Genomic DNA, 25988 nt, shown 5'->3' on the forward strand with positions numbered 1-25988 from the left:
TGCCGTTATAAAATCCATATTTTCCGTCATAAGGAACTAGGAAAATTTAGAATTTTATTACCAACAAGGAGGCTCATAATATGCTAGTTTAAAGCTAACAATTCAATTAATAAATACATCTACTCATATAAAAAGAGGGATATTATAGGATCATGGACTAGACATGTAAGAATTAAAAGACAGATAAGGAGACATGAGGTTCGGAACGGAAATAAAAGCTGCAGATTGGTCTTCAGAGTCTACCTTTAGAACCTTCTATGATATCTGATAGAGAACCACCTGAAGTCGCGGTTTTTGTAGACATAGCACTACGAACCGAGTGTGCACCAAATAGGGAGATGTCAATGCCGGCAATCTTCATGGTGTTTTTGACCCATATTGCTAACGTAGAAGAGGAAACGGGAAGATGGGGTCTACAGTAAGATATGAGAAGTTGAGGGGAAGAGGAACGAAGAGAGGAGGTTCTGCGTTCATAAGCTTGAAGACAAGAAACTACACATAAATCTGGACGATTCGGAAAATAAGGATAAAACACAGATTGAAGTGATGTTTTTGTACATCTGCATATTTCAAAACGAACTCCGTGAGGAGAAAAAACTCTTCTAGTGATGTCTAAAGCGTGAACGTCTGAAACTCGTTTGATGGAAACAAGACATAATAACATGGTGAGTTTAAAAGAGAAATTTCAGTGAAAGAGAATCAAGAAGAAAGTAGGGAAATTATGAGGGATACGTCCCAAGTGGATTGATAATTAGGACGAGGGGGTCTCTTGAATAGAATGCCTTTGAGCAATTTACAGATTAAAGGGTGTTTACCAACAGGAATGTCCATGTATAACGCATGACGTGCGGAAATGGCTGAACGATAAAGTCTGAGTCGAAAAGTTCTGATAAGAAATTTACGATGTGGAGAATAGAAGCATGAACCCGATCAAGATGTCTTCGACTGCACCAATTATCCCAAATTTTCCAAGCTGATCCGTAAGATTTCTTGGTGCCTGGAGCCCATGCTTCGGCCAAGATGTTTTTAGCTGATTGTGAAAGTCCATAATTATTAGAGGATTGCCCGAAATGAGCCAGGCTACTAGGGACATGGAATTCGACAGGATCAGAGGATACGGATTGGAGTTGGGATCCAACAGAATGTGTGGGAAATTCGGAAGAATCCTCGGTATGTCTATGGCCATGCTCAGTAATTGAGGAAACCAGGATTGAGCTGGCCACCAAGGTGTGATCAGAATCAGAGTAGAGCGAAGGGAAATCGTTTGGAGGAGAACCCTGGGGATCATCGCAAAAGGTGGAAAGGCGTAGACAATGCCTGTGAGCCATGTTTGAAGAAAGGCGTCTTGAGCTATGGCTTCCGGATCCGGACGCCAACTGTAAAACATAGGCACTTGATGGTTGAGGTGGGATGCGAACAGATCCAGTTTTACTGGACCCCAGAGGTTGTTGATAGACTGGAAAATTGAAGGATTTAGCATCCAGTCGCTGGAGTCTATGAGGTAGCGGGAATTCCAGTCCGCTATGGAATTGTAGAGTCCTGGAAGATATTCTGCCTTCAGAACTATATTTTTGGCTAAGCAAAAATTCCATAATTGGGTAGCTATATCCGAAAGGATTTTGGCCACCTAAGCGATTGATATATTGAACCGCTGAAATGTTGTCCATGCGAATCAATATACAACAATGTGATCTGAATTTTGCAAAGCTCTTTAGAGCGAAGAAGCCTGCCAGTAATTCCAGGAATTGATATGCAAATTGGTTTCTGTCTCTGACCAAGTGCCTCCAGTTGAAGCTGAGCCGCAATGGGCTCCCCAGCTTTGGAGACTTGCATCGGATTCTATGACCATGTCTGGTCTGCAATTGAAAATTGCTTTCCCATTCCAGTGTTGTATGTGTTCGAGCCACCATAATAGTTCCTCTTCTGCTTCTGGCGAGAGGGTGACTTTGTCTGAATATGAAAGACCTTTTTGAAGATAATGTTTCTTCAATCTCTGAAGAGCCCTGTAGTGCAGGGGTGCAGGGAAAATGGCTTGGATAGAAGCCGAAAGAAGTCTCACTATCCTTGCAATCACTCTCAAAGATACAGATCGCTTGTGAAGGACAGAAGAAATCTCTCTCTTGATAGTAACTAGTTTCTTGGGGGGGAAGACTGAGTGTAGATGATAGAGTGTCTATCATAAAGCCAAAGAATTCTATTTTCCTGGAAGGAGAAAGGGTGGATTTCTTTGTGTTTATAGAAGAACCTAGATTGTTGAGAAGGGAAATTGTCCAATCTAAATGACGAGTAAGGATAATGGGAGATTGGGCCATGATGAGGATGTCCTCCAAGTATATAATTAGACGGACACCTCGGCTCCGTAATAAGGCAACTACCGGTTTCATCAACTTGGTGAAACACCAAGGAGCCGATGAGAGACCGAAGGGGAGGCAAGTGAATTGCCATTTCACATCTTCCTAAAAGAATTGAAGGTATTTTTGATGAGAAGGAGGAATAGGGACCATTAACCCCTTAAGGACCGGGGTTTTTTCCGTTTTTGCATTTTCGTTTTTTGCTCCTTGCCTTTAAAAAATCATAACTCTTTCAATTTTGCACCTAAAAATCCATATGATGGCTTATTTTTTGCGCCACCAATTCTACTTTGTAATGACGTCAGTCATTTTGCCCAAAAATCTACGGTGAAACGGAAAAAAAAATCATTGTGCGACAAAATTGAAAAAAAAATGCTGTTGTGTAACTTTTGGGGGCTTTCGTTTCTACGTAGTACATTTTTCGGTAAAAATGACACATTATCTTTATTCTGTAGGTCCATACGATTAAAATGATACCCTACTTATATAGGTTTGATTTTGTCGGACTTCTGGAAAAAAATCATAACTACATGCAGGAAAATGAATACGTTTAAAATTGTCATCTTCTGACCCCTATAACTTTTTTATTTTTCCATGTATGGGGCGGTATGAGGGCTCATTTTTTGCACCGTGATCTGAAGTTTTTAACGGTATCATTTTTGCATTGATAGGACTTATTGATTAAATGATATAAAAAGTGACCAAAAATGCACTATTTTGGACTTTGGAATTTTTTTGCGCGCACGCCATTGACCGAGCGGTTTAATTAATGATATATTTTTATAATTCGGACATTTCCGCACGCGGTGATACCATATATGTTTATTTTTATTTTTATTTACACTGTGGTTTTTTTTTATTGGAAAAGGGGGGCGATTCAAACTTTTAATAGGGGAGGAGTTAAATGATCTTCATTCACTTTTTTTTTTCACTTTTTTTTTGCAGTGTTATAGGTCCCATAGGGACCTATAACACTGCACACATACTGATCTTCATCATTGATCTTCATCATTCACTCATAAGAAACCAGTGATCAACGATTCTGCCGCATGACTGCTCATGCCTGGATCTCAGGCACTGAGCAGTCATTCGGCGATCGGACAGCGAGGAGGCAGGTAGGGGCCCTCCCGCTGTCCTGTCAGCTGTTCGGGATGCCGCGATTAGCCGCGGCTATCCCGAACAGCCCGACTGAGCTAGCCGGCAACTTTCACTTTCGCTTTTAGCCGCGCGGCTCAGCTCTGAGCGCGCGGCTAAAGGGTTAATAGCGTGCGGTGCCGCGCGCTATTAGAGGCGGGTCCCGGCTTCACAATGACGCCGGGCCCGCCGTGAAATGACGTGGGGTTACTGTGTAACCCTGCGTTATTTCAGGAGAGCAGGACCAAGGACGTACCAGTACGTCCTTGGTCCTTAAGGGGTTAAATAAGCGTCCTTCAAGTCAACTTTCACTTGCCAATCTAGTTCTAACAGAAGGTCTCGTAGAAGATGGATGCCTTCCATTGTGAAGTGTTGGTAATTGAAAAACTCGTTTAGGTGACGGCGATTGATAACCGGTCGGTGACCTCAGTCTTTTTTCTTTACTAGGAAGATGTTGCTTATAAATTCTAGAGAATCTGGGGGAGAAATGGAGATAGCTCCTTTCTGTGTCAATTCTTTGACTTCTTGAGAGATCAGGGAGTAATCCTGATTTGAAAACTGAATGTGATGGGGAGGGTGTTAATTGAACTGGAGGTGTTACAAACTCTATCAGATATCCTGGGACTGTTTGTAGAATCCAGTGATCTGAGGTTATAGAAGCCCAGATGGGGAAAAAATGTTGGAGACGGCCTCCTAGAGGAGGAAGGGAAGAAATTCCTGGAGGGAGACTTACCTAAAGTTGGTCTTGATCTTGGGAAACCTTGTTGTCCTCGGGATCGCCATGGTCTTCCTCTTGATGGAAAAAATGGAGTTGGGTTTGATTGGAAGGTTGGAGCAGGGTAAGCGTATTGCTGTGTCTGAAAGGAGCCTCTGTTGGATTGTCTATTTGCAAAGGGACGGCCGGGAAAACGGCCTCTGGTTCTCCCGGCCTTCCCAAAAACTTTTTGAGAAAACACTTTCTTTAGAGAACTTTGGGCCTTATCTAAAGAGGTGAAAATATTGACATATTTGCCAATTTATTTAATGGCCTGGTCACCAAAAAGAAATCCCTCAGTAGAGGGTTCAGTTTCAACAGTTGCTAAATACGGCAATTGAGGATCAAGCCTCATAAAGAGGGTTTTCTTCCTGAACAAAGGGCTGCATTTGCATTACCGAAGAGGCAAATGGACCTTTGGAGCCAGCCTCTCATTACTTCAGTGTCTAGAGTGGTGTCAGAGGCTGCGGCATATTCCACAATATCCATCATTTGATTCAATGGGCCCAATAAATCTAATAGTTTATCTTGGCAGATGCGGAGAGATCTGTCCAGACCCTTTTTAGGGTGTTTCCCGGTTTTTAACATATATTTAACTAAGACCGGGTCCACATCAGGGGTGGCAGTAGCCTTGTCTGGTAAGGTGGGCCTGGGGCATTCATCCCTAAGTTTACTTCTAGCGGCCATATCCAAAGGCTTTTTTTATCCAAGTGGAAACATATTTGGTCACTAAGGGTTGGGGGACCCATTCTCCAGACCTAGGATGTGAAATTAATTCTGGATCGAATAGGGGAAACCTTTTGCTGTCAAGAATGATGGAATCTGATTTAGAGGGTTCTTTGGACCTGTGAGGTTCAGAAACTTCACCCTCCTCAATATCAGAATCTTGTGAATAGTCTTCATATTCGTCATCATCATCATCATCCTCCTCATCAGAGGAATTAGAAGAATGGACGATATATGAGTCCGGTTTAGCTCTGGACTGAGCTTTTTGTGCCCTTTTTACTTTATCCATCTCCAGGGCTGAGGGTCTGTGGTGAGAGCTGATATCACCCATCGTATTACCACTAGGATTAACAGTGGAATCATAAGTTTCTTGCCCAACTCCAGTATTAAGGGGAGTGGGAATTTTAAAATCTGTATTGCAAAAACGCCTTTTTTGGGACCTGTTGCCTGATTTTTTATGTCCTCTGGCCAATTTGGACACAGAGTCGTCCGCAGACCAGAAAACGTCAGATGGAGTATTAGGAGGATTGGGGCTAATCATAGCCATAGAGACAGATTTGGTAACAGTCTCTTTGGCTATAGCTGATTTAAGAGCCGATTGGACTGATTGGTCCACTAGTTTTTGAATATGAGTGGGCTCATTCTCCTGTTCAATCATATTGAGAATAGTTATAGGCAGTAATATGGCAATAGGTAAAATATATAAATGGTCAGAAAATATATATATATATATATATAAATAATGGTAGATTAATTCTAATAGTATAGTATAACTAAGATATTATATTTGAGAGAAGTATAGGAATGAAAATGGTGTAGCTGAGGGCTCTGACGGTCTGCTTGCGGCAGGCTGTCTGAGGAGAATGCGAAAGAACGAGTGGCGAAGTGTAAATTTCAGTCAGACGCGTAGTCTCGCGAGGCGCGAGAGTACGCGCAAGGTAAGGGAGGAAGGAGCGCGATGAAGAGATATAGAATGGCGCCGACGGGGAACAAGACAAGACACTGCACGCTCCTAAGGATGCGGAAAGTCACCGGGGGATTCGGAAACATAGTCAGAGGTATGGGAGTTGTAATAATAATAATAATGATAATAACAGCGGGAAAAAAGGGGGGGGCAAGAGAGGAGATAAGTGGTATATGAAACACAGGGGAAAAATATAAACGTAAAACAGGAATAAGATATGATTATATATATATATATATATATATATATATATATATATATATATATGACCAGTATCTATATATAATATGAAAATCTATATAGATAAAACCACTGATATGAAAAATACTACTGAGGAGAAAAACCACAGTATATGGAGAGTACTTATCTTTCTGACGAGCAGCAAAGAAAGGAGACGTTATTGGGACTCACTGTCTTATATCACCTGTGATGTTACCTGATTGGTTACCTGGATATACCTGTCTAGCATGTTTGTTTACACTGTTTTTTCACCTTTATCTGTACTATGTTCTCAGCTGCTATACGAGTAGTAAAGAATTTGGAAAGCATATTTATTACCTCCTTGTAGGTAATAAAATCTTATCTTTATCTCCTTCATTTGGTAATTTTATGACTACCCGGTGGGAACGGACGCATCGGGACCCGTGAGCTCTCTCAATACCGAATGTGGGGGATATTTTGCCCTCTCCACATTCCTCAAGTATCCATCTTTGCATAAAGCCCACTGGGTCCTTCCCCTCCGGGAAGCCCAACAGTCTCAGATACCTTCTCCTAGATCTATCCTCCATTTCTATTTTCTGAGTTAGAAATTTGTTCTCATTCTGGCTTTTCTTTCCCCTTTTTTTTTTTCAATATTTGCATTTCATCCCCTGTAATTCTGACACTCTTTCCTCCATTTCTTTACATCTTTCAATAAGTTTTCTCATGTTGTCCCTTATTAATGTCACATCTGACCCTATACTTCCTATCTAATCAGCTAATCCCTCAATAGATGTATTACATTTCCATATTGTCTCCAATATCACTTTAATTGTCACTGTTGGGCCTTCCTCTTCTTCCTCCATTAGGGTATGCTCACACTGCGGAATACCCACGGAATTCCGCGAGTGAAATTCCGCACAGTGAACTTTAGCATCTGTGTGAATGGGTCTTCCGCGAGACCCATTCACACTGCGGAATTTCATTGGCGAAAAATTCCGCCGCTGAAATTGTTCCGTGCAAAGAAAGAACATGTTCATTCTTTGCGCGGAAGTCTGCGAGCACTGCATAGCCATCAATGGTGACGGCGCAGTGCCGCATGGCCCTCCCACCACCACTGGCTGCCAGGCTGAATCTCTTCTCGCTGAGTTCCGTGAGTGGAGATTCTGCTACAAATCCGTAGTGTGAACATACCCTTAAAATCTCCCTTACATTTTGCTTTCCCTGCTTATTTCTCCAAGTTAATGTTGGTGATGCCAAATATATATATATATATATATATATCCATCTTCCCCGTATTTTTATTTCCTTTTTCTGGACTTGTAGATTTCCTATAAATTAGCAGAATGTCCTATATATATATTTTTTCCTTTCTTGTTAGTAACTTTATTGATTTATTCATAGAAATTCTTCACTACTAATATATATATGATGGTTATTAGTCAGTTTAGTTGTTAGTCAATTTTTAGTTTTTTTTTCTTTCCCCCCAGGACAGTACAAGTGATAAAAGGCACAAAAAATGGAGCAGTCTCGCCCATCCAGCGGATTAATCGCCCGACTGTAGCCGACTTCTATTCCCCACTGTGCTTTCGCCACGGCGGGGGTGGATTTCACTGAAAGGAGGCGCCCTTTAAAGTAGCAGGAGAATTCACTTTTGGGGTAGCATCTATTCCTCTACAGCCTGCTCTCCATCCAGGGGCTCCTTCTATGCCCCTCATTCACCATGGATCTCCAGCTGCTGTGTCTCCACATCAGCTCCAGTGCTCTGAATATACCGCAGCTCCTCCTGCAGCAGCCACGTGTCCTCAGTGTCCCGGCAGCAGCAGCTTATCACCACCAGCTACCCCAGCGATTTTGCAGCAATCACCAGACCTGACCTACTCTCCTCCGCAGATTCCGGTGTTCCCCCGGCAACCACCATGTGGCCTGCGGATCTCTCGGCGTCTTCCGTATTCGGTGTCGTGCGCACCTCCCGTCACAGAATGTTGCACCTCCAGTCGCACCACAGCATTTCCTCACCACCGGGGCCCCCACAGCGGTCCATGTACCCTCAAGCACACACCCGCAGTCTCCACTCACAGACTGTCCTGGAGCTCCGGCACAGGCAGCCCAGCGCAGCTCACCTGTCTCCCGCTCTTCTCTCACCGGACACGGCACTCCCAGGTACTCAAGATCTCCTCTCCGCTCAGAGTTCCCCACCCCAGGGTCCTCTCCTCCAAACTGGGTTCACAGGGGGTATGGCATTCCCACTTTCCGGCTTGCACCAGGCTCTGCAGCATAGCTTGGCGTGGGGCACGAGCTAGAGGAGGGGGACGGAGCCTGTCTTAGCTTCTCCTCCTCATTCAAGAAGACTTTCTACACACAGTTTTTTTGTTTTTTTTTTACTCTCTGTCTCTCGTCCTCTTCCTTCCCATTTGGAAGAATTGATGATTGCAAGGGGAAGATAGGATGTGTATGAGCATATTGGTATGGAACATAAGGGGTTAGGGGCATAAACACAAAAGAATAGCGATAGGAGATATTCAAAAAAAGCACTTACCAGGTATAATTTGCTTATTAGAAACTTCACAGCGAAAAAATTAATTGACACAGAAGGAAGATTTATAATGGGAAATTGGAGAAATTAATATGAACTTTGGCATTTGTATATATATACCATCGCCGTACACATCCGATATTCTTCAAATTGTAATTAGGTTTTGGCAAGGGAAGAGGGAAAGTCCGCTATTCATTCAAGGTGATCTAAATTGTGTGATGAATGAAGAGGTAGATAGGTTAAGATTGGGAAAGGTAAGAAAGAACTATGGACAAACCCCCCTGAAGAAGTTTTGCGATGAAGTAGGATTAATAGACATATGGAGAGCTCGCAATCCAGGGAAAAATATTTATTCCTGTTCGAATAATACCAGTAAAACAATGTCCCGCATAGATTTGTGTCTGAGTTATAAGTTGGGGAGTGTAAAGATTAGAAAGATTAATTATTTTACTCGTATTTCGGATCACTCTCCGTTAAGTATTAAAATTGATACGGGAGTGGGAAATTTAGTGAGAACATGTAGAATTAACGTATATTGGTTTGAATTTTTGGAGAATGAGGTAATAAAACAGTAGTTAATTGAATTTTTTGATAGGAACTGGGGTACAGCTTCAGACCAAATCATGTGGGACACAGGCAAAGCATTTTTACGAGGGGAACGAATACACACAATTAAAAAGAAAAAAGGAGTTTAAAGGGATACTCCGGTGCTAAGACATCTTATCCCCTATGCAGCACCCCATTACCACCAGCCCCCGGAGCATCTTCGGAGCGACGGATGACTGCCAATCATGGGACCAGAGTATTGTAATGTCACGGCTCCGCCACGTGTGACGTCCCACTCTGCCCCCTCAATGCAAGCCTATGACAGCTGACTCCCGCGATCACTCATTTTATCCCCTATCCTTAGTGCCGGAGTACCCCTTTAATATGAGGGAAACATTTTTTAAGGATATAGTAAAAGAAGCAGAGGAAAAATTCATAATAGATGGATCAAGGGACAATAAAAAAGGACTGGGAAGATAAACAAGAAAAACTAGAAAGTTATTCAATTGAGAAAAAGTAGGAGAAAAGCTAGTTTTAAAGGTCAACAGAGATTTATGGAAATGGGAAAACCTAATAAAAAATGTATGGCCCTAATTATCAATCAACAAGGGAATAGAAGTATCCATGCTATTAAAAGATAGAGTGATACAGCATAACCCTGATAATATAATTCAAGAATTTGATACATATTTTGAGGCATTATATAAAACAGAGTCAAAATTTAGTCAGAAGGAATTTAAAGATTACTTGGATAGAATTGAGTTACCTAGAATTTCAGAAGAAGAGCTGAAGGAACTCAATGGCCCATTAACAGTGAACTAATTATACAAAGCATTGGGTACTATTGGGGGGGACCCATCTCCAGGAGGAGATGGGTTCCCCTTTGAAATTTATAGAAGATATGGAGAGATTCTTATTCCAGCTTTTGTTAGAGTTATAAATAGTTCTCTCAAAATGGGGCATTGTCAAAATCAATGAGTGAGGCCAATATAATATTATTGTTAAAACCAGAAGAAGAAAAAAGAAATAGAGTCGTATAGACCAATATCATTGTTGAATACAGATATTAAAATTGTAGCAAAAGCTCTAGCCAACAGAATACAGATAATTAAGCCAGAATTAATAAATAAGGACCAGTGCGGGTTTATACCTGGAAGAATGACAAAGTACAATATTTATAGAGTACTCATGAATTTACAGCTACCACTCCATCTTGTCATTGCACGCGGTTAAAGCGTTTGAAAGGGTGGAGTGGGACGAGTTCTGATTAAAATAATTTAGTTGATGCATTCAAATGCCACGGGGAAGATAAACATAGATGGCATGAGCTCGAAGGGATTTGGGTTGACTAGGCAGGGTTGCCCTAGGCAGAGTTGCCCTCTCTCCTCTCTGCTATTTGCGATGGTTATAGAACCATTGGTGAGTAGTATAAGAAAAAATGAATTAATATGATTTGGAGCTTGGGGGAAGAGGGGACAAAATTACAATATATGCAGATGACATTCTGCTGTTTCTTGAGGACCCAAGGAAATCTTTGTCAAGAGTGATAGAGATAATAAATAACTATGGTAAATTTTCTGGACTGGCAATAAATTGGTCGAAATCGGTTCTCATGCCAATTGGAGATGGAACTATAGGGCAGATGTTTGGATTAAGGGTAATAGATAATGGAGAAAAATTTTAATCTTTAGGGATATATATGTCTAGTGAGATAGGAAGATATCATCAGTTAAACACGGTAAAATTAATAAAGGATATAGAAAGTAAGGCGAATATATGGAATGATTTAAATTTATCAAAAAGGGGGAAAAAATAACATTAATTAAAACAGTTTTGATGCCAAAGATTCTGTACGTATTTGGGTCTGCACCAATTTGGTGCGAGATGAAGCTGTTTAAAAAAATCATTTCAATTTTCAATTCATTAATTTGGGGAAGAAAGAGAATGAGAATCAAATTAGAATATTTCTGTCAAATGAATTAAAATGGTGGGAAAGATTTTCCGGACATATACAAGTGTTTCTTGGCAGGACAAATACATTTTTTTACTAATTGGAAAGAATTTTCCTTTTTCGATTTTTTGTTATCCGGTAGTGGTCCGAAATCTATAGATACATTCCAATTGTCGGAATCAGGGAAGTTAGAAGAAGGTGAATGAAGGAAGGTGTTGATGGTTAAAAGCCTGATTAAAACAGAGGGCATTAAGGAGAGAGACGGACATAAAAGGAATAATGGATGAGGCACAACTGTTGGATAACTTAAATATACCCGAAGTGAGAGCGATGGAAAAGATGGAGTTTATTAAGAAATAAGAGGTGTGTTAGGATAAAAGATGTTTGGAGGGGGATAAATTCCAGAATTGGACAGAATTGAAAGAAAAATTTAATCTAAAAGGAGGGAGGATGGTTGGAATATATTGTCTTAAAAAATGCGTTTCCTGAGTTTATTGATAAAGGAGGTTATAAACATTCTGTTTTACCCCGAGATTATAAGGAAAATAATGGATGGTAAAATTAGGGATAAATACATTTGTATACGGCCTTGGCAAGCTTGACTAAAAATAAATTATTCCATAAGAGCTTTCGACAATGGGAGGAGACCTGAGACCCCCCCCATGTCGGCAATCGCCATAAATTGCTGATCAATTCAGATTGGCGATTTGCAGCGATTCCAGGCTGATCTGGTCTCCGATGACCCAATAGCCTGGAAAATAGGGATGATCGGAGCTGTCTTCCATCATCATGTCCCCCCCTGTCTCATCATGTCCCCCATCATTTCCCCGTCTCATCATCCCCCACCCTGTCTCATCATGTCCCCCATCATTCCCCCCTCATCACCCCCCCAACCTGTCTCATCATCCCCCCACTCATCATTTCCCCCGTCATGTTCCTCCTATGGCGTGGTCTTCAACCTGCAGACCTCCAGATGTTGCAAAACTACAACTCCCAGCATGCCCGGACAGCCAACTGAGTTGTATTTTTGCAACATCTGGAGATCTACAGGTTGAAGACCACTCTTCCCCTTTCCTTACCTGGCTGCGCTTCGGCAGGTCAGGCGGGGGGGTCTTGCGGGCTGCAGGGTCAGTGAAGCAGATGAGTGAAGTCCTCTCCCGGCTCCTTGCGCGGCATCAGGGATGTCACTTTTCGGCGGCAACTACAGGAAATGAAAAGTGACGTCACTGATGCCGCGCAAGGAGCCGGGAGAGGACTTCACTCATCTGCTTCACTGACCCCGCAAGGCCCCCCGCCTGACCTGACCTTCCGAAGCGCAGCCAGGTAAGGAAAGGGAAAGAGTGGTCTTCAACCTGTGGATCTCCAGATGTTGCAAAACTACAACTCCCAGCATGCCCGGACAGCAGTAGGCTGTCCGGGCATGCTGGGAGTTGTAGTTTTGCAACATCTGGAGGTCTGCAGGTTGAAGACCACCCCATAGGAGGAACATGATGGGGGATGATGAGGCGGGGAAATGATGAGACAGGTTGGGGGGGGGGTGATGAGGGGGAATGATGGGGGACATGATGAGACTCTGGAGGACTCTATACCTTGATGTCCATGGGACTCCAGATGCACCAGCAGCTTCAAATAGCTGTTTGCTGCTATGTAATGGTATTTTAGCAGCTGTTCTCTTTATCCGATACATGGATTTGGCAGAAATCTTCCTCAATGTGCCATTATCTGCAGGAACCCGTCTGTGCTCTGAATCAGCCACAAATCTCTAAATAGTTTTCGTGAATTATCTAATGTTTTCATACCTCATCCATGACATTGAACTATTTCACTCTTTTCATCAGTAGTGAGATGCTTTTTATTCCCCATATTGCTTGAAAATGGGTCTCTGCTTAATAATGTGGAACAACCCCCTTTAGTAGTTTTTTCCTTAAATTGGGCCCACCTAATTATCCCAGGTGTCTGAGATTGTTTTCATTGATCAAAAGAGCCCTGAGACACAATGCTATTCATGAGTTAAACTGAAAAAACTAAATATTTAATCTTTGTGACACTTAAATAGAATTTTCATATTCATTTGGAACAGGGTGTAGATATGGTCTCTCCTCCTCTGAATGGTTCCATTACCAGCAGATGCTCCATCAAATGCTCTCTAAGCTTGGCTCGATGGTAGTTTCTTTGCCGACAGCCTTTGAGCATTTATGTCGCCAGGGCCTCCTGTGTAACATTTACTCAGTCCTGAGCTCCCCTGCTGAGGGCTCTGCCCCTTCTCACGTGTATATGGGCCGTTGGGAGGAGGTGCTTCAACCACATAAATCCCTTCCCCAGTAGAGGGTCATTTGGGAGCGTGCCTCTATTTGCCCAGCTTACAAGGAGACCCAGTATAAGATGTTGATGGGTTGGTATCACACCGCTGAGCATTTACATAGACTGCATCCAGCCATCCCTTCCCAGTGCTGGCACTGTGGTGGGGGGTCGGTTCGACTTACCATATTTTCTGGTGTTGTCCTCTTATTGGTCCTTTCTGGATGGAGGTCGGACATCTGGCTTCAGATTTGCTTCATGTCTCTATCCCACTGGACCCCCTGATTTACCCGCTGCATCTGTTGCCTAGGAATCTGGGGAAAAAGCCATTTAAAACCTTTTCTCCATATTCTATTGGCTGCCAAGATGCTGGTGGTGAAGTTATGGAAGAGGAAAGCCCCTAGGGATTTCTGCTCCTTAGCTGCTTACAGCCTTCCTAAATAACACAATTCCTCTGTTCACCACAGTGTGGGAGCCTTTCGACCATTATGTGGATTCAGCTCCCCAATGAGCCTTCTCTCCCTCCCCTTGTCTTCTATGTTGTCTTTGTGTTTGTTTTCTCTGTGTTCTCATCCCCTTTTTTCTTTCTGTTTTGGGGTATGTATCTTTTGTATACTGTTTTATTGGGTTTTATAGCACTACCGCCCCTTGCTTTGGATTTCTTATGTGTGTTCTCTGATTTTTACCTTTCGTTATTTTTATTATTGGTATCTGTCGTGTTCATATTAGTGCTATTGCTACTTATTAGTCTCAGGATATGCAGAAATGCTGTGTTACATAGTTTCTACACTTATGTATCCCATGTTGCTCATTTTGATGCCATCCTTTTTGTGGTGGGCTTTCTATGCTTTATTCTGTTATTGTAATTGAAAATCTTTCCATAAAACCTACAGTTAAAAAAATAAAATAAATGAAAAATAAATATTTATTATAAATATACCCATCTCTCATAAAAAGGATGCTACTTATATACTGGAACAGCAGATTGTGCTATAAAACATGTAGATGTTGCATCAGCAGAATAAATAAAATACTGTACTCTTAAACAGGGCAGGCGCTACCATAAGGTAGCTTAGGCAGCTGCCTTAGTGCTCAGTTATTTTTGTTATTTTTTTTTTTTGGGGGGGGGGGGGGACTAAATCTGAAGGTAATAGAAATGGTCTAGGCCTCGTACAATGTTCCCACTCCTCCACCTTAGAAATTAAAATGAGTGGCGAATATTGTACAGGTGCAGGGAACTGGAATCTCATGGTGCACAGAAGAAGCCCTCTAGCTGCTTGCCTCTGCCTCTTCCTTCTGTGCACTGGTGGCAACAGGAGTGAAAAGAAATAACTGGGGTAGTGTAAGTTAGCTAGTCCAAAGTCTACCTTGTTGGGGGTAGAGGTCATGTGGGAGACCAATTAGAGAGTCAAAAGCACTGCCCACGTTGCCAGCACCTTCTAGCGGCCTGGCACACATCCTGTAGGATGCGCAGCATTACTTACATTATGATGCTGGCAGCTCTGAATGAGGGATAGGAATGGGTAAATGCACAGTGTGTACACATCCTAATGTACAGTGTAACACATTCTGGAATGCTAGGTGGTCTTGCACACACTTAGGGCACACATCAGGCTGCTCGATGTTCAGCTTCAGTGTGGGACAGTACAGTTGCCTAGACATCTGTACCACTCTCAGTAAAGGTTTGTGCACAGGCCCTTTTCCAATGAATGGGACTAGAGGGCAAAACTTCGCTGAGTGTGGTACGGTTGTCTCGGCAACTGTACTCTCCAGCATGACCTGCATCTCCCCACACTGGAGCTAAAGATCGCACAGGCTTGAAACTTGGGAATAGTGCTTTAAAGGGGGTAGTCTGGGGAACTACACTTATCCTCTATCCTTAGCATAAGGGATTAATAACTGATTACAGAGGAGTCTGGCCACTAGGGCCCCCAGCGATCTTCAGAATGGGGTCCAGCTACTTACTGATCCTCAGAGCAGAGTGGCCCACACCTTAGCAAACATGCAGGGTGGTGACAACCTTTTCAGTCAATCACTGGCTGAGGAGAAGATCCTGTCTCAGTCAGTAATTGATGGTGCGGGCCATCATTCCCGCAGGTCTCCAAGGGTGAAGCAGCTTTGCTCCGAAGACAGGTAGTAAAAGTGCGTGTACACAATACTTTGCCTTGCCCCGGGTGCTGTCAACTCACACTAAACTGTGACATCTGGACAGTAACGGCCTTATGTATGAGTCCTGGGGGCGCCAAAATGCACCTACAGCCGGGTTGCACCGACTCTGCTCATAAAGTGGAGTAACTGGAAATAATTTGTTCAAGTGTCGTGAAGCTCTGCAAAAAATCTTCTTCTTCAATGCCATATTTTGTGTATTGGTGAACATATGCTCTGAAACAAAAAAGGAAAATCAAAATCAGCCATGAGTTACTTTACCAACTGAATAGTCAAGGGCAGTGCAGGGCAAACTTCGTAATTGCGAGGGCCTCCAAACTTTTGGCTTAGTAAGCCACTTTTAAACTGTATCTACATTCTTGAGATGCCATCTTAAGCTGCCTGCCCTGCCATTCATTGTATTGCAGGCCACTTGGCAATGGCAATATGCCAGGAACATGTACAAGATGTCCATTTTCTGTCATAGGCAGCAGATGGGAAGAGGTACTTTCATTGTGATGCTGGCATTGGGTACTGACCTCACAGGCCAGAAGAAGCCTGTGAGGTCAGTACCCAATGCCAGCATTACAATGAAATTGGGGTAAGAAAGTTTTATTCTGTAGGGGAAAAAGGTGATGATATTACCTTTTACTCAGAACGTTGGGCATTAATACTGAATGATACTGTGTAGGGTTTAAAAGGTGGCACAATTCTTTGGGGTGTCATGAGCTTGGGTCCCAGCGGTCTTCTTGTAACAACCTACTCCATCCATAAAGGACTGCAATTTTGCTCTATGGGCAATGGATGCTGGTAATTTTAATCTTTGTAAAGTTTTTTTTACCCAACATCTGTAATTATTGATTTACTACGTAGAAGTAAAGGCGTTGCATTTGTAATATGGGCCTTGTATAGTATTATCATTGGTAACATTGGTCTTTGTATAGTGTGGTAAAATGCAAGTAATATAAAGCATTACTACTTGTATAAAACTTTTGACATGTTGTCCAGATGTTGTGATTTGAGGTGCAATCTTTTGTGGCAGCTCGCTTATGCCCTTGGTTTGGATGCAGAGTAGCCCTATTCCACAGGGCTAAGCTGCATGTGGCTTATCGGAAAAAAGGGTAATAAAGAAACAAGAGGTTTTTACTTTGAAGCAAACATGGTCCATGCTTTTCCAACAATGGTGTCCAATGGCTTCAACAGGCCTTGACTATTGCTCATTAAAGTAGCAGACTTCTCGTATTTGTTGAAAGCTCTTGGTGTTTTCCAAATACTAAATGAATTATCCGGTGGCAGCCAGGAAGTATACAATGCTGGTTCTCTGAAGCCCTCTAAAATAATACAAAAAGCAATTGTGAATGACATACATGCCCTGTGACATGTTACTCAGTTGTCACGTAATACAGTGTAGTGGGGTGTACAGTTCATACTTTTTATCTCACAAAAGATAGGCTTCTGTTATATTCACAATACAGTTCAGTCACATGTATCTCAATCATTTGACTACAAATGTAGGTGATGTTGCCATGCAAGTTGCATATATATTTTTTTAAATTACTACATTAAAATATTAGTTTAGATCGGAGGGGTCTCAGGTCTGAAACCCTGACCAATCATTAGCCCCTTCTTGCATTATCACGTACATGCACATGATGATGCTGTAAAGAGAGTATGGAGAGTGCTCAGGAGTCCACTCCATAACCTGCATCCCCTGGCTGATTTCAGCAGCCAAGGATCGCTACTAATAGCCGGCATGTGGCGATCACCAATGCTTGCTAATAACCCTTTAGAAAAAAACTAAAATTGGTCAGCACATCCAACACAAATATTATAGATGTTTTTCTTGTTCTGTGTTTTTTCAGACATTGGTATCCCATTTTACGTCATCATATATTGGCCCAGGTTTATCAAACTGTGTGAGAGAAAAAATAGAGTGATTTTCCCCCAGCAACCAATCACAGCTCAGCTAATGAGCTCTGGCAAAGTGAAAGCTAAGCTGTGATTGGTTGGTGTGGGAAAATCTCTATTTTTTCTCTCACGCAGTTTGATAAATTTGACTAATTGCGTGTAGATTTAAAAAAAATTACAACAAAAACATACAAAAAAACTAATATAGATGTTATAAGTATACACGCTGCTGTGTCTAAGCAAGCAGAAAAATTACTGTAGCACACCGCTAGTGCTAAGATATAATATGATGTATAATGAAACATTTTAAAATGCAATACGGATATAGAAAAAAAAATGTAAGTTCTTAGCGTACCATTTGGCCAAATAGTGTATATCATCCCCCCATGGTTTGGGGACCTAATTTTGGGACAGACCCTACACTACAGAATATGCCTACATGGGCACGCACTAATAATAATAGGGTCCGAAAAGGAGGTCACCGCACCATGGTAGGATGGTATACACTATTTGGCCAAATGGTACGCTAAGAACTTTTATCATTACTTTATAGCAGTTCAAAATGCTTCATAGTATACATATATCTTAGCGCTATGAATGTGCAGTCGTAATTTTTCTGTTTGCATTTACCATCTTTTTATTCTGCTGTTAAAGCTGACAGCAGTATCTAAATCAGTTAAACAGATTTGGTGGTGGTGCAATGGTTTGGATCTCCCACCCGCATCACGATCAAGGGCAGAAGATCCATTGCAATGGCAACCAGAGAACTTATCTAGGTTTCCGGGGCTCCCGATCATCTTATATTAATAGAGCCCAGATGTGATGGATCAGTGCAGTACAGCTGTGCAGCACTGATCTGTATGAGCCACAGATGTATGAGGCATACATTTGTCCCCTAGGTAGACTAATAAAGTGTTATAAAAAAATAAAAAAACTTTTCACATTGTCCATATTAACCCCTTAAGGACCGAGGTCATTTTGGCCCTAAAAGGGGTATTCGAGGATTTTTTTTTTTGACTATGCTACAGGGTCTGTAAAGTTAGTGTAGTTCATAATATAGTGTCTATACCTGTGTGTGACAGGTTTCTCACAATTCTTCTGTGATTTTCACCCCAATATTTATTTTTAACAGCATACAAAATGACTGTTGTCTCAGATTTTTCCCAGCTCACAATGCGGCCGAGACCTGACTCACTAGTCAGCTGATGACAGGGAGCCTGTCTGCTTCAATAGGTGGAGCGATCGCGTGGTGGGAGAGAGATCAATCTGCAACTAATGCAACAGCTGTAGGAACCCTGATTGAAAACCACAGGTCTTTTGTTTCAATGGGTGGGGTGGCTGATGTGTGGGAGGGAGTAAAATGGAATTGTGGGATTTGTAGTCAAAAAAAGAAAAGTCAAACATGAAATACAAGTTCACAAAAAGCTAGCCACAGTGTTATGGTAATCTCATGACATAGCCATTTAGCCCCAAGATAAGCACAGATCCTTCCTACCGTAAGCATGTCCATCACTGTCTGCCAGGTACATACTAAAATCCCCTTATGGTGGAGAACCCCTTTAAGGACCAGAGCATTTTTTGCACATCTGACCACTTTCACTTTAAGCATTAATAACTCTGGGATGCTTTTACTTATGAATTTGTTTCCAAGACAGTTTTTTCGTTAACTATTTTACTTTATCATAGCGGTAAGTTTTCGTCTATACTTACATCATTTCTTGGTGAAAAATTCAAAAATTTCCTGAAAAATTGTAAAAATTTGTATTTTTCTAACTTTGAAGCTCTCTGCTTGTGAGGAAAATAGACATACCAAATAAATTATATATTGATTCACATATACAATATGTCTACTTAATATTTTCATCATAAAGTTGACATGTTTTTACTTTTGGAAGACATCAGAGGGCTTTAAAGTTCAGCAGCAATTTTCCACAACATTTTCAAAATCTGAATTTTTCAGGGACCAGTTCAGTTTTGAAGTGGATTTGAGGGGTCTTCATATTAGAAATGCCCCATAAATGACCCCATTATAAAAACTGCACCCATCATAGTATACAAAATGATATTCAGAAGGGTTGTTTACCCATTAGGTGTTTCACAGGAATAGCAGCAAAGTGAAGGAGAAAATAAAAAATCTAAATTTTTTACACTAACATGTTCTTGTAGACCCAGTTTTTGAATTTTTACAAGGGGTAAAAGGAGAAAATGCCCCCCAAAATGTGTAACTCAATTTCTCTTGAGTAAAGAAATACCTCATATGTGAACATAAAGTGCTCTGTGGGTGCACTACAGGGCTCAGAAGCGAAGGAGCGACAATGGGATTTTGGAGAGTGAATGTTGCTAAAATGGTTTTTAGGGGGCATGTGGCATTTAGTAAGTCCCTATGGTTCCATAACAGCAAAAAAACAAACAAAAAAAACCCCACATGGCATACTATTTTGGAATCTCCATCCCTCAAGGCACGTAAGAAGGGGGTACAGTGAGCCTTAACACCACACAGCTGTTCGACAACTTTTCGTTAAATTCGGATGTGTAAATGAAAAAACATTTTTTTTTTTACTAAAATGCAGTTTTTCCCCCAAATTTACAATTTTTTACAAGAGGTAATAGGAGAAATGCCCAACATTTGTAACCTCATTTCTTCAGAGTATGGAAATACCCCATATGTGGATGTCAAGTGCTCTGCTGGTGCACTACAATGCTCAGAAGAGAAGGAGCCACATTTGGCTTTTGGAAAGCAAATTTTGCTGAAATGGTTTTTGGGGGGCATGTCACATTTAAGAAGCCCCTATGTTGCCATAACAGCTAAAAAAAAAAAAACACATGGCATACTATTTTGGAAACTTTTCATACTTATTGTAGGCCCAAAAATGAATCACTATGCTTTAATAACATTGAAAAGTGTCAACCATGTTGTATGGATTTTCCGAAAGGCCTAAGGGTGCATTCACACTGCGGAATCTCCACTTGCTGAATTCAGCGAGCAGAGATTCCATCTGGCGGCCGCTGCTGAAAATACTTCGGCGCTAGGGCCGCGGGGCACCGAGCGGTCACCATTGATTGAACCTATTCTTTCTTTGCGCTGAACAATTTCAGCGGTGGAATTGTCCGCCGCTGAAATTCCGCAGTGTGAACGGGTCTCTGAGACCCATTCACACTAATGTTAAGTTGACAACGCGGAATTCTGCTCTGTGAACGTACCCTAAGGGGAGTTCAATGAAAGATCACAGACTTTTGAATGTTTGTAAAAGTGTTATCTGTCTAAAACAAGTCAGACAATGGTTTGATGACAGTGATTTACCAAACCATGACAAGTCTCAGGTGAAAGTCCTAGAGAGTAAAACTTATTGTCTGAACACAATGAGTGGTCTGCTCTACACACTTGGAATACCGGTATGTGTGTGTGTGTTTAACAATGGATTGTATTTGCATTCTATTTATCTGTATCTCTGGCCATCTATTTGAAATGCCTGAGAAGTATCAATGGCATTGTAGTACAAGGATGTTGATGTGTATACAGGCGGCCACAATATTCCTTTACATCTATAAACACAATTATAGTAAATTATTAGCTGTGATGTCATTTAACTAGACATGTGACTAGCCCTGATCTCCATACACACACACACACACACACATACACACCAGTCATCATTGGATAATACATTATTACTTGGGTGGATCCTTAAGATAGGAGAGACGCTAAAAGCAGGTATAAGGAGGACAAGGGGGGACCGACAAGGAGAACTACAGGGGACACAGAAAGAGGGACCCCCTTCCTCATCACAGAAGTTCCTAGAGGCTACCTGAAGGGGCAGAGCCATGAAGTTTCAGGGAAAGAGCTAGATCCCATAAGCCCATTGTTCTCTGATAACCGGTTATGACTACAGGTGTTCCCTTGGACCCCAGGCAGCCATTTTTCTTTCATTCAGAAGAAATGAATAGATACACAGGTTTCTTATTTGATTAAGTTACCTCATTTTAATGTGGACATACTTATGTTATGTATATTAGCAGATATGGCTTCTAGATAACCATACCCCCTTCTACTGCAGATGAACGGGGCACGTCTTATGGGGATCAATGCAATGATCATATTGCATATTAGCATAGTCTGATGGGATCCAATACTCTGCTTGTCCACATGACATAATTTCCATGAGGAAACTTAATTTAAGTCTTCCTAATTAGTAGCGTACTATAAATTCTATATTTAGTACCGTATCTTACCAGAGATAGTTGTGGTTAGAACTGGGCAGGGTTTAGTCCCATTTTATACATATAGAATGCCCATTAGATATCATGTAATGTAATGATCTCTACACAAAGTAATATATGAATATCTGAACTAACACACTTCTGTGATTAAGTTTAATCTTTTGAAATAACTTACTAATACATCATTTGTTTATATCTGATCTTGAGTCATTGATATTCTTCATATAATTTCAATGATATCCCCTTAAGGACCAGGGTTTTTTCTGTTTTTGCACTTTCGTTTTTTCCTTCTTACCTTTAAAAAATCATAATCCTTTCAATTTTGCGCCTAAAAATCCATATGATGGCTTATTTTTTGGCACCACCAATTCTACTATGTAATGACATCAGTCATTTTACCCAAAAATCTACAGCGAAACGGAAAAAAAAAATCATTGTTTGACAAAATTGAAAAAAAAAAAAAAAAGCAATTTTGTAACTTTTGGGGGCTTTTGTTATTACACCGTACAATTTTCAGTAAAAATGACACATTCTCTTTATTCTGTAGGTCCATACGATTAAAATGATACCCTACTTTTATAGGTTTGATTTTGTTGTACTTCTGAAAAAAAATCATAACTACATGCAGGAAAATGTATACGTATAAAATTGTCATCTTCTGACCCCTATAACTTTTTTATCTTTCCGTGTATGAGGTGGTATGAGGGTTCATTTTTTGCTGCGTGATCTGAAGTTTTTGGCGGTGCCATTTTTGTATTGATCGGACATTTTGATCGCTTTTTATTCATTTTTTCATGATATTAAAAGTGACCAAATATATGCTATCTTGGACTTTGGAATTTTTTTTGCGCGTACGCCATTGACCATGCGGTTTAATTAACAATATATTTTTATAATTCGGACATTTCCGCACGGGGCGATACTACATATGTTTATTTATATTTACACTTTTTTTTTAAATGGGAAAAGGGGGGTGATTTAAACTTTTCTTAGGGAAGGGGTTAAATGATCTTTATTCACTGTTACGCCGAGCGCTCCGGGTCCCCGCTCCTCCCCGGAGCGCTCGCTTCTCTCTCGCTACCGCAGCGCTCCGGGCAGCTCCACTGACCCGGTGCGCTGCGATACCGTCTCCAGCCGGGATGCGATTCGCGATGCGGGTAGCGCCCGCTCGCGATGCGCATCCCGGCTCCCGTACCTGACTCGCTCTCCGTCTGTCCTGTCCCGGCGCGCGCGGCCCCGCTCCCTAGGGCGCGCGCGCGCCGGGTCTCTGCGATTTAAAGGGCCACTGCACCGCTGATTGGCGCAGTGGTTCCAATTAGTGTGTTCACCTGTGCACTCCCTATTTATACCTCACTTCCCCTTCACTCCCTCGCCGAATCTTGTTGCCATTGTGCCAGTGAAAGCGTTTCCTTGTGTGTTCCTAGCCTGTGTTCCAGACCTCCTGCCGTTGCCCCCGACTACGATCCTTGCTGCCTGCCCCGACCTTCTGCTACGTCCGACCTTGCTTCTGTCTACTCCTTTGTACCGCGCCTATCTTCAGCAGTCAGAGAGGTTGAGCCGTTGCTAGTGGATACGACCTGGTCACTACCGCCGCAGCAAGACCATCCCGCTTTGCGGCGGGCTCTGGTGAAAACCAGTAGTGACTTAGAACCGATCCACTAGCACGGTCCACGCCAATCCCTCTCCGGCACAGAGGATCCACTACCTGCCAGCCGGCATCGTGACAGTAGATCCGGCCATGGATCCCGCTGAAGTTCCTCTGCCAGTTGTCGCCGACCTCACCACGGTGGTCGCCCAGCAGTCACAACAGATAGCGCAACAAGGCCAACAGCTGTCTCAACTGACCGTGATGCTACAGCAGCTACTACCACAGCTTCAGCAATCATCTCCTCCGCCAGCTCCTGCACCTCCTCCGCAGCGAGTGGCCGCTTCTGGTCTACGACTATCCTTGCCGGATAAATTTGATGGGGACTCTAAATTCTGCCGTGGCTTTCTTTCCCAATGTTCCCTGCACTTGGAGATGATGTCGGACCAGTTTCCTACTGAAAGGTCTAAGGTGGCTTTCGTAGTCAGCCTTTTGTCTGGAAAAGCTCTGTCATGGGCCACACCGCTCTGGGACCGCAATGACCCCGTCACTGCCTCTATACACTCCTTCTTCTCGGAAATTCGAAGTGTCTTTGAGGAACCTGCCCGAGCCTCTTCTGCTGAGACTGCCCTGTTGAACCTGGTCCAGGGTAATTCTTCCGTTGGCGAGTACGCCGTACAATTCCGTACTCTTGCTTCAGAATTATCCTGGAATAATGAGGCCCTCTGCGCGACCTTTAAAAAAGGCCTATCCAGCAACATTAAAGATGTTCTGGCCGCACGAGAAATCCCTGCTAACCTACATGAACTCATCCATCTTGCCACTCGCATTGACATGCGTTTTTCCGAAAGGCGTCAGGAGCTCCGCCAGGATATGGACTTTGTTCGCACAAGGCGTTTTTTCTCCCCGGCTCCTCTCTCCTCTGGTCCCCTGCAATCCGTTCCTGTGCCTCCCGCCGTGGAGGCTATGCAGGTCGACCGGTCTCGCCTGACACCTCAAGAGAGGACACGACGCCGCATGGAGAATCTCTGCCTGTACTGTGCCAGTACCGAACACTTCCTGAAGGATTGTACTATCCGTCCTACCCGCCTGGAAAGATGTACGCTGACTCCGCACAAAGGTGAGACAGTCCTTGATGTCTACTCTGCTTCTCCACGTCTTACTGTGCCTGTGCGGATATCTGCCTCTGCCTTCTCCTTCTCTACTATGGCCTTCTTGGATTCCGTATCTGCAGGAAATTTTATTTTGGCCTCTCTCGTCACCAGGTTCACCATCCCAGTGACCAGTCTCGCCAGACCCCTCTACATCAATTGTGTAAACAATGAAAGATTGGACTGTACCATACGTCTCCGCACGGAGCCCCTTCTAATGTGCATCGGACCTCATCACGAGAAGATTGAATTTTTGGTCCTCCCCAATTGCACTTCCGAAATCCTCCTTGGACTACCCTGGCTTCAACTCCATTCCCCAACCCTGGATTGGTCCACTGGGGAGATCAAGAGTTGGGGGCCCTCTTGTTTCAAGGACTGCCTAAAACCGGTTCCCAGTACCCCTTGCCGTGACTCTGTGGTTCCCCCTGTAACCGGTCTCCCTAAGGCCTATATGGACTTTGCGGATGTTTTTTTGCAAAAAACAAGCTGAGACTCTACCTCCTCACAGGCCTTATGATTGTCCTATTGACCTCCTCCCGGGCACTACTCCACCCCGGGGCAGAATCTATCCTCTGTCCGCCCCAGAGACTCTTGCTATGTCGGAGTACATCCAGGAAAATTTAAAAAAAGGCTTTATCCGTAAATCCTCCTCTCCTGCCGGAGCCGGATTTTTCTTTGTGTCCAAAAAAGATGGCTCTCTACGTCCTTGCATTGACTACCGCGGTCTTAATAAAATCACGGTAAAGAACCGCTACCCCCTACCCCTCATCTCTGAACTCTTTGATCGCCTCCAAGGTGCCCACATCTTTACCAAACTGGACTTAAGAGGTGCTTATAATCTCATCCGCATCAGAGAGGGGGATGAATGGAAAACGGCATTTAACACTAGAGATGGACACTTTGAGTATCTGGTCATGCCCTTTGGCCTGTGCAACGCCCCTGCCGTCTTCCAAGACTTTGTTAATGAAATTTTTCGTGATCTCTTATACTCCTGTGTTGTTGTATATCTGGACGATATCCTGATTTTTTCTGCCAATCTAGAAGAACACCGCCAGCATGTCCGTATGGTTCTTCAGAGACTTCGTGACAATCAACTTTATGCCAAGATAGAGAAATGTCTGTTTGAATGCCAATCTCTTCCTTTCCTAGGATACTTGGTCTCTGGCCAAGGACTACAAATGGATCCAGACAAACTCTCTGCCGTCTTAGATTGGCCACGCCCCTCCGGACTCCGTGCTATCCAACGTTTTTTTGGGTTCGCCAATTATTACAGGCAATTTATTCCACATTTTTCTACCGTTGTGGCCCCTATCGTGGCTTTAACCAAAAAAAATGCCAATCCCAAGTCTTGGCCTCCTCAAGCGGAAGACGCCTTTAAACGGCTCAAGTCTGCCTTTTCTTCGGCTCCCGTGCTCTCCAGACCTGACCCATCTGAACCCTTCCTATTGGAGGTTGATGCCTCCTCTGTAGGAGCTGGAGCGGTCCTTCTGCAAGGAAATTCTTCCGGGCATGCTGTTACTTGT

The 25988-nt window shown here is 42.7% G+C and overlaps 1 protein-coding gene across 5 annotated transcripts in view; it reads right to left on the reverse strand.

Moving 5' to 3' along the window:
• Positions 1 to 12680: 12680 nt before the first annotated feature.
• Positions 12681 to 25988, reverse strand: part of TUBD1 (tubulin delta 1) — a 77327-nt gene continuing 64019 nt past the window's right edge. For 3 of the 5 annotated variants that reach the window (XM_056556677.1, XM_056556678.1, XM_056556680.1), the window contains exons 9-10: positions 16751 to 16934; positions 12682 to 15840 (exon numbers count right to left, since the gene is read on the reverse strand). In XM_056556677.1, the coding sequence (XP_056412652.1) occupies positions 15738 to 15840; positions 16751 to 16934 (287 nt within the window). In that variant the 3' untranslated portion in view covers positions 12682 to 15737. Of the gene's footprint in view, positions 15841 to 16750; positions 16935 to 25988 lie in introns of all 5 variants that reach the window. The other 2 variants (XM_056556681.1, XM_056556682.1) reach the window with 1 other exon arrangement.

The sequence above is a fragment of the Hyla sarda genome, chromosome 2 (assembly GCF_029499605.1).
Source record: "Hyla sarda isolate aHylSar1 chromosome 2, aHylSar1.hap1, whole genome shotgun sequence".
Lineage (NCBI taxonomy): Eukaryota > Metazoa > Chordata > Amphibia > Anura > Hylidae > Hyla > Hyla sarda.